Raw genomic sequence first — 13,015 nt, 5'->3', positions numbered from 1 at the left:
GTGTGGGGGGCAGTGGAGGGACCTGACAGCCAGTAGCTAGTGACAAGATGTTTGTAGTACAAATACAATTCTAATAAATGCAACTTCTGTTTAAACAAGATCTCACAGAAGAGGGAAGCTAGAGCTGGGCTGGAGGAGAGTATAATTTGGATGGAATGTGTGGGAGTAAAGAGAGAAAGGTAAAATAGCATAAAGAAAGCAAATACAGAGGGCTAGAGCCTTAGTACAGAAGGTCAGGTGCTTGCCCAGCGTGCAGCTGATGTGATTCATTCCATAGTGTTTCCCAAGCACTGCCAGGAGTGATTCTTTCTTTTCTTTTTCTTTTTTTTTTAAATGTAGGAGTACTGTTATTTATTCAGCCATTGATTAAGCTGATTGAATTGGGCCTGAACTCCACATTACTTTTTTTTTTTTAATTCAGAATGTTAGCACAGCAGGTAGGGCATTTGCCTTGCATGCAGCCAACATGGCCAACCTGAGTTTGATTCCTCCGACTCTCTCTGAGAGCCTGACAAGCTACCGAGAGTATCTCGCCCGCACAGCAAAGCCTGGCAAGCTACCTGTGATGTGTTCGATATGCCAAACACAGTAACAAGTGTCACAATGTTACTGGGCCCGCTCGAGCAAATCAATGAACAACAGGAGAATAGTGATAGTGATAATGAATTCAGAATGTTAGTACAGTGGTAGGGTGTAGCCTTTGCCTTGCATGCAGCTGGCCCACGAGCCAGGTTTAATTCCTCCGCCCCTCTCAGAGAGCCCAGCAAGCTACCGAGAGTATCTCCAACGCACAGCAAAGCCTGGCAAGCTACCCGTGACGTATTTGATATGCCAAACACAGTAACAGCAAGTCTCACAATGGAGATGTTACTGGGCCCACTCAAAAAAATTGATGAACAGTGGAACGACAGTGCTACAGTGAAGTGCAGTGCTATTTTATTATTATTATTTTTTTAATCACCATGAGATAAAGTTACAAAGCTTTCTTGTTTGAGTTTCAGTCATACAATGATTGAACACCCAACCCTCCACCAGTGCACATCTTCTACTACCAAGGTCCCCAGTATCCCCCCCCTCCCACCCCTCCCCCTGCCTCTGTGGCAGACAGTCTTCCCCATACTCTCTTTTGTATTGCTTGTTATAATATCATAAGATGTCATGTGGCCACAAGAGTGGCCGCGTGCTCCTGGAATTCCAAAATTTTAGAAAATTAGAATCTGGAGAAATCTCTGCAGTAAGGTGCTCTGTTCAGAGATTCTTTTGTGTGTCTCTGGATCAGGGCCGTTAAGGAGCTTAAGCAGCTGCCAGAGGCAGTTCGTGGGTGTGATCTCCAGGGTCCCAGGGGGGAGAGGGGGATGAGAAGGACCGGCCCATCCCCTATCTCTTGAGGCCTGGAGTTTGTCATCACTGAGTCTGCGTACCTGCACTTCTCATTGGGTTCTGGTAGTTGGCAGCCACCGGGACTTTTAGGGGGCAGGTGGAGGGGCAACACCTGCCCCCGTCCGAGGCATGAGTGCAGAGCCTGGAGTAAACCCTGAGGAGTGCTGTTTGTGCCTCCTCCACCCTCAAAAAAAGCAAATACATAAGACAAATAAAAGCAGATATTAAAGGGTATGGGGGGGTGGAGAGGAAGGGAGGGAGAGAAAGCCATATCTGGTGTTTCTGTGGTGCAGTGATCACTCACATACTGCTACTAGGAATATAAATGGTTATAATTTTTCTGAAGTGAAGTTTTGCAATAGATATCAAAAGCCTAAAAATGTGTTTAGCCTTTTCACCTTTACTTCCACCTCTGTATATCTCTGTATCGTTCCAATTTTAGTATATGTGCTGCCGAAGCGAGCACTGCGAGGGCTGGAGCGATAGCGCAGCGGGTAGGGCGTTTGCCTTGCACTCAGCCAACATGGCCGACCCGAGTTTGATTCCTCTGCCCCTCTCGGAGAGCCCGGCAAGCTACCAAGAGTATTCGATATGCCAGACACAGTAACAACAAAGTCTCCAATGGAGACGTTACTGGGCCCGCTCGAGCAAATCGATGATCAACGGGAGGGCCTTTACTTTTACTTTACTTTCCACCTCTGAAAATTTACCCTAAGAAAATAATAAAATGAATTTCATTACAGTGGTACTGTATTGTGCATAATCTGCCCTTAAAAATTGTACTGTATTAAGAATAGCTGAAACAACCACAGTTGTTAAAAATTACTGGGAGTCTTGTTAAATAATATGGCGCATCATATTATGCAGTATTATGTAATGATTACTGCCCCTCTTCTAAAAAGTAAAACATAAAGTGAGTGATAGCACAGCATTTGCCTCGCGTGCAGCTAGCCCTGCCGAGCCAGGTTCGATTCCTCCGCCCCTCTCGGAGAGCCCGGCAAGCCACCAAGAATATCTCGCCCGCACGGCAAAGCCTGGCAAGCTACCCATGACGTATTCAGTATGCCAAACACAGTAACAACAAGTCTCACAACGGAGACATTACTGGGCCCGCTCGAACAAATCGATGAACAGCAGGAGGACAGTGTTTGACAGTGTTTGAAAGTGAACAAAGTTTATGGAAAGTTAAAGTATCAGCAGTCTGCTACATGACAGATGTTCTATGTATTCTTTGGATCGTTTGAATTTTCTGTAATGAACATTTCTTTTGAAGTTAGAAAACAGGACTAGGGAGATAGAGCTAAAAGGATAGGAACACAGGCTTTGCATGCAGAGTTCAGTCCCTGGAACTGTGTAAACTTCCCACGTACCACCACTGCTGGCACTATACCAGAAATATCCCCCAAGTGCCATTAACTGTGGCCCTAAAATAAGAAAATAAACACAATTAGAGAATGAAAGGTACTCTTAGCATATAGAGAAAAACTGTATAGCTTATAGAGTTCACTTTCAATTCTAAACTTTTTCCAACTGTAATTTTCTTTCAAAATGTGTTATAATTAAGATGATATGTTTTCAGTGATGTTGACATTTACAATCTTGGTGTACACAGTAATCTAAGCTCACTACCACTGATGTGCCCAGTACACCCCCTGCCCCTCTCTCATGCCCCTTTGTTACTGACTGCCCACCCACTCCGCCTACTCTGGTGATTTTTTTTTAAAACTCTGTTGCGTTATAAGCAGTTGCCAGTATCAAAATCAAAGGAAAAACAGTGTTAGGATGAAATAGTTCTGAGTTAGAAAATCTACTCTAAAAATAATCAGCTCTTTAAATTTTGGCAGGTGGTTTTACTTCATGGAGCCTTAGTTTCCTTATCAATAGTTGCCTTATCAGGAATCTCTGACTCCTTAACCATGTCACATAGGACCAGAATTATTAGTACAGAAGAGGTAATACAGATTCAGAAATGGATGTGATGAGAAGCATCATCAGTGTCTCCGGTTACCCTTCAGAGTTTTGGCCGTGCTCAGGGCACCATTGGTGGTGCTGGGAGTTAGACCCGGATCCACTCTACTGAGTGGGACTGAAGGATGATGAATCTGGTCTTCTCTATCCTGCAAAAATTTCCTTCAGGAAAGAGAGGGAAAACCAAAACACTCAGAGATGTGGAAAATTGGACTTTTACGACCAACAGACCTTTGCATCTCGTTTTTCTCAGCTGCAGGTTACAGTCATTCAGACTTTATATCTCTTTGTGGCTATGTAATATATGATTTATTGAAAGTAAAAATTATAAAAGTATTTAAATGTTTTCATGTTCCGTTATACATAAAAATTTAAATTATAATTTTCAGATATTGTCATCTTTACATGTTAGAAATGTAAATAATAATTATAAATTATTTGTGCTCCTCAAAAGTACAATACCTTTTCAGAGAAGATACCAGGATAGAAGCCTTATTGGGGAATGGGGGTATAAGTTTTGCACCCGTCAGTGGTTTTTTGTTTTTTCAGTATTTTTGGCTGGACAGCCGAGAAGCAGACAAGTGTTTCTTTCTTCAGAATTGATTTATGTAGTGAAGCTTTCTGTTCAAATGTTGTTCATTATGACAAGATGTCAGGAGATCATAGACTGTTAGGTCTCTAAGACTTCCCACTGGCAGTATATCTAACTTTTAGACAGCTTTAAAGTGTGACATGGGTTTCTTTTCCTTATGCCCAGTACATACCGTGTATAAAATGTATGCATTCACCCTGCTGTGCCCAAGGGGCACACTTTGAGTACAGCACCAACCTCATCAGTGCCCGGAAGAAGTACTTCTGGGGCAAAGGGTAAATGTGACTAAAGGAAGTTCTTAACAGAGAAAGGAAATTATAAAAGAAGAAATGTTCAGACATCAGGAAGAGACAAAGGCTTAAAGAAAAAAATAAAAGTCTGACTTCTCATCTTCTTTTTCTAAGATTTTCCTTCTTATTGAGGTTTTCTAAAATTTGTTGACTGAAACAAAAATGGTAACAAAGACTTAGTTTTCATTTTATAACTATCTGAAACAACCACTAAAATTTCTGTAGAAAGATATTCTTAGTGTCCCTGTAACTCACAGAAAGGCAGAAAAGAAGAAATGGAAATGAAAAAGAGTAAACATATAGAAAGCAAATAGAAAGCAAAAATACGGCAGGATCCTGGAAGGTAGTTCAAAAGTGTGAAGCACGTATTTTGCAGGTGAGAGCCCCTACTGCAGGTGAGAGTCCCTAGACTGCATGGTCCCCAGCACTGCCTGTGGTTGCTCCGGTCACTCCAAGCATTTCAGGGGTATCCCTGTTGACCCCCAGCATGACTGGGCTTAATAGAGCATCGTCGGGAGGTCCAGTAGGTACCATCAAGCCCATCATACTGATGGGTACAGGACCACTAGGATTGGCCTCCAAGCCCTCAGGTTCCAACGGATGACCCTTATTGTAAGTTTAATACCTATCATTTATTATATTAAAATTAAATGAGCTAAATAAACCTATTTAAAGACAGATGAGTAGATTAGATTTAAAAGTCATGGCTAACTGGGGCTGGAGCAATAGCACAGTGGGTAGGGCGTTTGCCTTGCACACAGCTGACCCGGGTTGAATTCCCAGTATCCCATATGGTCCCCCGAGCACCGACAGGAGTAATTCCTGAGTGCATGAGCCAGGAGTAACCCCTGTGCATTGCCGGGTGTGACCCCAAAAGCAAGATAAATAAATAAAAAGTCATAGCCTGGGGCTGGAGTGATAGCACAGTGGGTAGGGTGTTTGCCTTGCACGCAGCCGACCTGGGTTCGATTCCCAGCATTCCATATGGTCCCCTGAGCACCGCCAGGAGTAACCCTTGTACCTTGCCAGGTGTGACCCAAAAGCAAAAAAAAAAAAAAAAAAGTCATAGTCTAACTAAGAAATTCATTTCCAATAGTATAGGTTAATTGAAAGTAAAAGAATAAAGATATACCATATGAACTTTAATTTTTTTTTTTTTTGCTTTTTGTGTCATACCCAGCGATGCACAGGGCTTACTCTTGATTCATGCACTCAGGAATTACTACTGGTGGTGCTCAGGGGACCATATGGCCTGCTGGGAATCGAACCCGGGTCAACCACATGCAAGGCAAACACCCTACCTGCTGTGCTATCACTCCATTCCCTGAACATTAATTTTTTTAAATAGGAGTGGCTATGTTAATATCAAATAAAGTAGGGGTCAGAGCAAAGAGTACAAGGACAGAAAATACATTATAAAATGCTTTTTGAAAAAGTTAGTTTAAATCGTAATTACTTAATTTATGATGAAGACACAGCAGTACGAAGTGTATATGTACAAGACAATAGAAAAGCAAAGTATGTGCAGCAGAAAGTGACATATCTAAAAGGAGAGATAACCTATTCCCCAAGTAGAGTGGAGCACTTCAACACCTCTTCTCAACAGCTGGTTTAATAAGACAGGAAATTATTAAGGGTAATAGTGCCCTCCACCACCACCTGCCTACAAAACTGATCATTATTTTTGGAACATTCTGCCCAACAACAGCAGATAATCGTTCTCTGTAACTCTACAGAATATTAACCAACATGCATTTCTTCCTGGACCTATAAAATAGATCCAGTTCATATAAAGGTATTAATATGGTGAACATGATTTTTGCTCTTTGCTTTCCAGAAAGCAATAATTTCTAACCACAATAGAGTCAAAATGGAATTCAATAGAGAAAGATTGAAAAAATTCTGATACTTTATAAAATACCCTTCTGTATAATCAGTGAGTCACAGCATAACTCAGAGAACATTAAACTCAGTTATGTTTTATTGTGTTTTAATGCTACCTATATGTTTTATTATAGGCGCAGTGAAAATGCAACCTGTCAAAACTTCATGATAGCAAAAGCATCAGTATGGAAAATGCTTAGCACTAAATGCTTAAAATTAGAGGGACAGTCTGAAATTAATCTATTAAGCCCACCTTAAACAGTGAAGAGCAGTTCACTGCTCAGTAAACAGAAGGAAGTAAACAGTAAACAGAAGGAAGATAATAGTAAGAATAAAAAATCAATACAATAGAGATATAGAAAAAATTGGTAAATTTTTAAAAATTTAATATCATTAAACATTTTAATGAGGCTCGAATTGCCTTGGCACATTAAAAACTCAATCTTTACAGACTCTGATATAAAGTTCTGAGTCTCCATGGCACTCTTTAGAGTTTAGCCTGTTTAACATGGTGCTTAAGAACACAGACTCCAGAGTCAGATTGAGTTAATATATCTGAGTCATTTACAGCACTGATGCTTTATTAATGTTAAACAAATGTTCAGTTTGTTTAATTATGAATGTTGAGGGACATGAGGAAGTATACATTATAGCTTATTTATAAATTGAGCTGACTAATGGAACCTGAAAAGGAACATTCAATGTACTTCTGATAGTCCAGTACTTTCCAGTACATAATTCTTCTCAGTTTTACATTTCTGGCTCTTCACCAGCAATGTTTCTCTTGAGCCTAGAATATCAGTAAATTTGCAAAACTTTAAGCTTGTTGTTATATAAGTTCCACTTCTTTCCTAGAGGCTCTTCTAGTTATATAAAAACAAAACTGATAGCATTAAAATAAACAAAATAACCTCTAATGTCTCCAAGCCAATGCCAACCTTCTAATGTGTATGTTTTCCTCAATATAACTTTTATGGATTCTTGTCTGATATCAAGGTCTTTAATCCACTTTTTAAATTGATTTTTGTGTATGGTATGAGATAGGGGCATGAGTTCAAAGTCAAAGTTTCATTTAAAAATATATGTATCTGTGAATGCATATTCTCTGTTAAAGTTAATTTTTTAACTTTAATTTTATTTTTCGTCTTTGAAAAAATGACTGTGATTTATAATGATAGAGTTTCTGCAAATAGCATTCAACCCACACCCTTCATCATTGCCTCAGGGACACCCCCAGTTCCCAGCTCCTGGCCCTAGAAACATACTTCTGTAGGCCAGTTCTCAGGTTCTTTAGCCTTTGGCCATTTGTTATTCCCTTATGATGTAGTTTTATATCCCACATATGAGAGAAGTTAACCTGTGTTTGACCCTCTCCTTCTAGCTCACTTTGTACAGCTTGGTACCTTCCAGTCCCATCCATGTAGCAGCAAATTACATGACTTCATCTTTTCTTACAGATGAGTAGTAACCCATGGTTTATATGTACCTTTGTTTCTTTATCCGGTTTTGTTCTTGGATACTTGGGTTTTCCAGATCTGGGCTACTGTGCTGCATTGAATATAGGAGTACAGATGTCTTTTCTGAACAGAGTTTTTGGGTCCTTGGGGTAGATGCCAAGAAATAGAATTGCAGGGTCATAAGAAAGCTCAATTCTTAGTTTTTTTTTAAGGAGTGTCCATTACTGTTTTCCAAAAAATAGATTGAACCAGTCAACCACCAGCAGTGGATGAGGATTCTTTTTCCCCACATCCTTGCCAGCACTGGTTTTTGCTCTTTGTGGTATGTTCCAGTCTCAGTGGTGTGAACTGATTATCTCATTGTTGTTTTGACTTGCATTTCCCTAATGATAAGTGATACAGAGCCATTTTTTTTCATATACTTATTAGCAATCTGTGTGTCTTCTTTGAGGAAGGTTTTCCTCATCTCTTCTCACATTTTTTAATGGGGTTGTGGTTTTTTTTTCAATCTTGTTAAATTTTAGGAGTGTTTTATATGTCTTGAATATTGACCCTTTACCAGATGAGCAGTGGGAAAATTTTCTCTCCTAGTCTGTGGAGGATATTTGTTCTGATCACTGTTTCTTGTGCAGTGCAGAAACTTCTTGATAGAGTCTCATTTGATTATTTTTGGCTTCCATTTGCTTGGCTAAAGGCATTGACTCATTGAAGGTGTCTGTAGATTCAGTGTCATGAAGAGTTTTGTCTATATTTTCCTCAGTACCATTAATTTATGGATTCTGGTCTGATATCAAGGTTTTAATCCATTTTGAATTGATTTTGTGCTGCCATCCAGTTCAAAAAGCTACCCTAGCCTTCCCGATAAAAATCCTGAATGCCCTGTACAAACCCAATGACCTGTTCGTACTTGAATTTCAGACAATAATGTATGGAAGGAGAGAGAAAAAGAAGAAAAGTGCTTGCCATAGAGCCAGACTCAGGAGGGTAGGGAGTGTTGGGAGATGGCAGGAGGGAAATAGGGACATTGGTGGTGGGAAATGTACACTGGTGGAGGGATGGGTGCTGGCTCATTGTATGACTGAACCCCAATCATGAACAGCTTTGTAATGGTCTAGCTCATGGATATGCAATAAAATTTTTTAAAAAGTAGGTCATTTGGGGCCAAGTAGATGGCTCTGAAGCTCATGCTTTGTATCCAAGCACCGCAACTCTTAGCATTCAGGACAACCAGCACTGCTGGTGAACTCTCCCATGCCCCCAAATAGGTCATAGTCTAACAGGTAAGAATTAAAGATATGAAATATTTTTTTCCTTAAATTTTTATTAGTGAAACACCATGAGGTACAGTTGTAGACTTACAAATTTTTGTGCTTGGGTTTCAGTTATACAATGATCAAGTACCCATCCCTCCACTAGTGCCCATTCTCCACCACCACTGATCCCAGTATCCCTCCCACCTCCCATCTCCCCCCATTCCACCCTACCTCTGTGGCAGGGCATTCCTTTTGTTATCAAGATATGAAATATTTTTAATTAAAATAGGAGTAAGTCTAAGTGATCTTGGAGTAAGCCAAACCTCAGCTGTAACACCAAAGCACAAATGACTAACAATAAAATAACAAAAACAAAAAAATAAAACAGGCATAGTTATATTTATTTCATCAGAATTGAAAAATTTTGGTACTTCAAAGCATACCAAGAAAGTGAAAACACGTTCACAAAAATGGGGTGGAATATTTGTGAAACACATATACCTGATCAGGAACATCTTAAATATAGAAAGAGCTCGCACAAGCCCTTCAATAAATATGGGTAGACTATTTTGCAGCTCCAAGCAGGGTATAATCATTCCTCTTGGGAAATGGATGAGCCAAGTCCCATGCGTCTCGAGACTACACAACCGGGGCTGGAAGCGATAGCACAGCGCCTTGCACACAGCCAACCTGGGTTCAGTTCCCAGCATCCCATATTGTCCCTTGAGCACCACCATGAGTATTACTGAGTGCAGAATCAGGACTAACCCCTGTGCATCAAAGGGTGTGACTCTCCCCCCACAAAAAAAAAAGACTACACAACTGCTTTTGCCAGAACCAGACCTTTGGTTGCTGGTACCAACTCTGGGGCTCAAGTTCTTGCCTCTGCACTGCACTGTGCCACTCGCCCTGTGAGATGGGGGGTTGGTGGTTGGTGTTTGGGGGGAGCGGGACGTAGAAGGCCTGCTTCTGAGGAGGTGTTGGTGGCAGGCAGGCAAATAGGCAGATGAAATGAAGCCATGTATGAGCAGCCTTACAGGAGAACTTTATCTAAACTCAGCCTTCAGGAAAATTTGAAAATAACAGTATAATAAATTACTGGTGGGTGGCAGTCGAAGACAATTCTGAAAGAGTTCATTTGATTTGGGGACCACACGTGGCCTGCTGGGAGGCGACTCCCCTCCCAGTGCCCAGGGATCAAACTCAGGCCTCCAGAGTGCAAAAAATATGTGCATTAACCCTTTGAGCTGTCTCCCCAACCCCTATAAGGGAGTTGAAGAAGAGTCCGTGCTATTCTCCTGGTCACAGAATATACTTTCACCATTGTTTGCTTCCTCTATTCATCTTATCCCCATTCGTTTACTCTTTCATGTTTTAAAATGCGCAGGTGAATTAGTATCTTTTGAGGTAGGAGGGAGAGGGATGGGTATTGGAGTCATACTCTGCAGTGCTCAAGGACTGTTCCTGTCTCTGTCTCAGTGGACCAGGGGTCAAATGGTGTCTGAGACTGAGCCCAGGTAGGCCAGCCAAACCAGCCACCGGTAAGTAGTGTACCTTCAATCTCTCAAACCCCTCTTTTTCAGATTGTATCACTCAAGATTAGGTGTGTATGCTGCAATCTTTGTTACTTGTGATATACCCAACTAGGGGCTACGATGTCAGCATTTCTTGATTTAATATGTTTAACTGTCTAATCTGTGGTTGTTGCAGGCAACGTGGCTCTATGGTATACAAATATCAGGCTTACTCCTCGTTTGCATTCTTCAGTTTTTTAATTCCATGATTCTTGGATCATTGCTCATCAGTTTTAACCTTTCAGTATTAATTGCTCGAAAACTTCAGGTATGCCTTTGTTTTATTCTTAGTCAAAATATTTAAATTGTACAGTTGGTTGGACTGTGTGTGTGTGTGTGTTTAAATATCTGATAATAGCATTTTTATTTTAAATCATTTAGTGTGCCTTTCTTTGGTTTTGACATTTTTCACTTGCTAGAGAATTAAAATCACAGTTCAGGATTTAGCCGAAGGTTCTCCTTTGCGTATCATTCATTTAAAGACGAAGTAAAAGAAAATTTTTAACTTTTGTTTTGGTGTAAGAGCTCAAGAAATAAGAACATGTTGGTAGTGGGAATGTGATTCTGTGACTGGAAAGCAAGTGGACCACCTTGTCCTTACTTGATATAGTAATTCACCCGCACCCTCTATGCCACATAGCTTATTTTTAAATTAATGCTGTGATGAAAATTTTGAGACTTCAAATAAGCACCTTTAGAAAAATGGGACATTCTTGAGATATGTTTAAAAACCTTTTGGGGTTATAATAGAAAGTTTCTTAAATGTACAGGAGAGTTAAGAGTCAGTTCTTCTTGCTTTATAATATCAAAAGCTTGTTTTCTTTGTTATATATTTATGAGAAATATTTGCCATAATTATTTCAATAAGAATCCATTTTGTTTCTTACTTTTAGAAGAATAAAACCTTTTTTCTTTTATTAGACTTTGAATGAAGGCTGCTGACATACAAAGATTTTTTTTTAAAGTTTTATTTGGGGGCTGAAGTAATAGCACAGCAGGTAGGGCGTTTGCCTTGCACGCAGCTGACCTGGGTTCGATTCCCAGCATCCCATATGGTCCGCTGAGCACCACCAGGGGTAATTCCTGAGTGCAGAACCAGCAGTAACCCCTGTGCATCATCGGGTGTGACCCAAAAACAAAACAAAAAAAGTTTTATTTGACTATAAATAGCTGGTGACTCTAGTTAATAATGCTGAATTGTGTGTTTGAAAGTTTCTAAAAGTTCTCAGCAGAAAAATAATTTTTCCTGTAAATTTTTTAAGTTGGCATCCACCAACTGCCCCCAACGCCATGTAATCCCATCAACAGCCAAGATCCAGAGACTATAAAACCAAGCTCCCAGAAGCACGCAGCCACATTTGCGGCCGTGCAACCTCTTATCATCTATTTCTCACTCTCGGAGAACCCGGCAGGCTTCCGAGAGTATCCTGCTGGCACAGCAGAGTCTGGCAAGCTCCCCGTGGCATATTCGATATGCCAAAAACCCAGTAACAATGATGGGTCTCATTCCCCTGATTCTGAAAGAGCCTCCAATATGGCACTTGCTAAAATCTCAGGGCTAGGATGAATGGAGACGTTACTGGTGCCTGCTCACGGAAATTAATGAACATGGGATGAGAGTGATACAGTGATATTCTGTGTAAATTTTACCAGTTTTTTGTTTGTTTTTTTTTAATCACTGTGAGCAGCACTTACAAAGATTTCATGTTTGAGTTTCAGTCATACAATGATCAAACACGGATCCTTCCACCAGTGTACTTTTTCCAGCACCAATGTTCCCAGTATCCCTCCCCACTCCATGTCCTACCCTTCCCCTGCCTCTATGGCAGACAGTTTCCCTCTCTCAGCTTATAACAGCTTTTAAAATTTATAGTCATCCAGAAAATGAACATCATACTTAGTCTATTCATATTTAATCTCTCACAATATGATTATGTCTGATGAATCAAGTTATCCAATGGTTATAAGAAAATTAATATATCAATGAGCTCGTTACTTTTTAACGTTGGTAGGTCATTTAGTTATGTCTCTGATTATATGAGTAATGGACAAATAATCAGAAGATTTACTACATCAAAATATGAGTGTTGTTTATGTAGAAGATCCCATACTCAGGCTGCAAAAGTTTTTAAGAGGAAAAAAGGGCTAAGTTACATTTTCTCATCTGAGGGAGTTCATAATTTAGGGATTTATTTACTATTAGGGATTACAAGTACTGACAGTAGAGCATCATGAAAATTAATAAATTATATTCTGCTTATATGTTTTTGATCTTTAAGTAATCGTGTCATAAATGTTTATGAGGTGACATTAAATTTTTAAACTCAAAACTTTTAATTTCTAGAAAAATCTGAAAACTGGAAGCTTCCTTCATAGACTTGGAAAACTTTTGTTACATTTGTTTGTGGTTTTCTGTTTGACACTCTTTCTCAACAACATTATTAAGGTAGGTTAAGAAAAATGGCATAATTTAAAATGACTAGAGAATTACAAGTTTTACTGTAAACAGGCCAGTTTTTACTTCATCTCAGAACAGGATTGTTTTAGTTATTGTCATCATTGGTTTCTGTTCAACCGTTAACACCTTATACCGTGAACTCACCTTTTGAGTCATTAT

At 39.8% G+C, this 13,015-nt stretch overlaps 1 protein-coding gene across 2 annotated transcripts in view; it reads left to right on the top strand.

Moving 5' to 3' along the window:
* The window catches only part of DPY19L3 (dpy-19 like C-mannosyltransferase 3), an 88,369-nt gene that overhangs the window by 40,493 nt on the left and 34,861 nt on the right, over positions 1–13,015 (top strand). For both annotated transcript variants that reach the window (XM_056136313.1, XM_056136314.1), the window contains 2 exons: positions 10,535–10,666; positions 12,743–12,844. In XM_056136313.1, coding sequence (XP_055992288.1) covers positions 10,535–10,666; positions 12,743–12,844 — 234 coding nt within the window. The remainder of the gene's footprint in view (positions 1–10,534; positions 10,667–12,742; positions 12,845–13,015) is intronic.

The sequence above is a fragment of the Sorex fumeus genome, unplaced genomic scaffold (assembly GCF_029834395.1).
Source record: "Sorex fumeus unplaced genomic scaffold, SorFum_2.1 ptg000122l, whole genome shotgun sequence".
NCBI lineage: Eukaryota > Metazoa > Chordata > Mammalia > Eulipotyphla > Soricidae > Sorex > Sorex fumeus.
The sequence above is the reverse complement of the archived record's forward strand: the minus strand, read 5'-3'. Positions and strand labels throughout refer to the sequence as shown.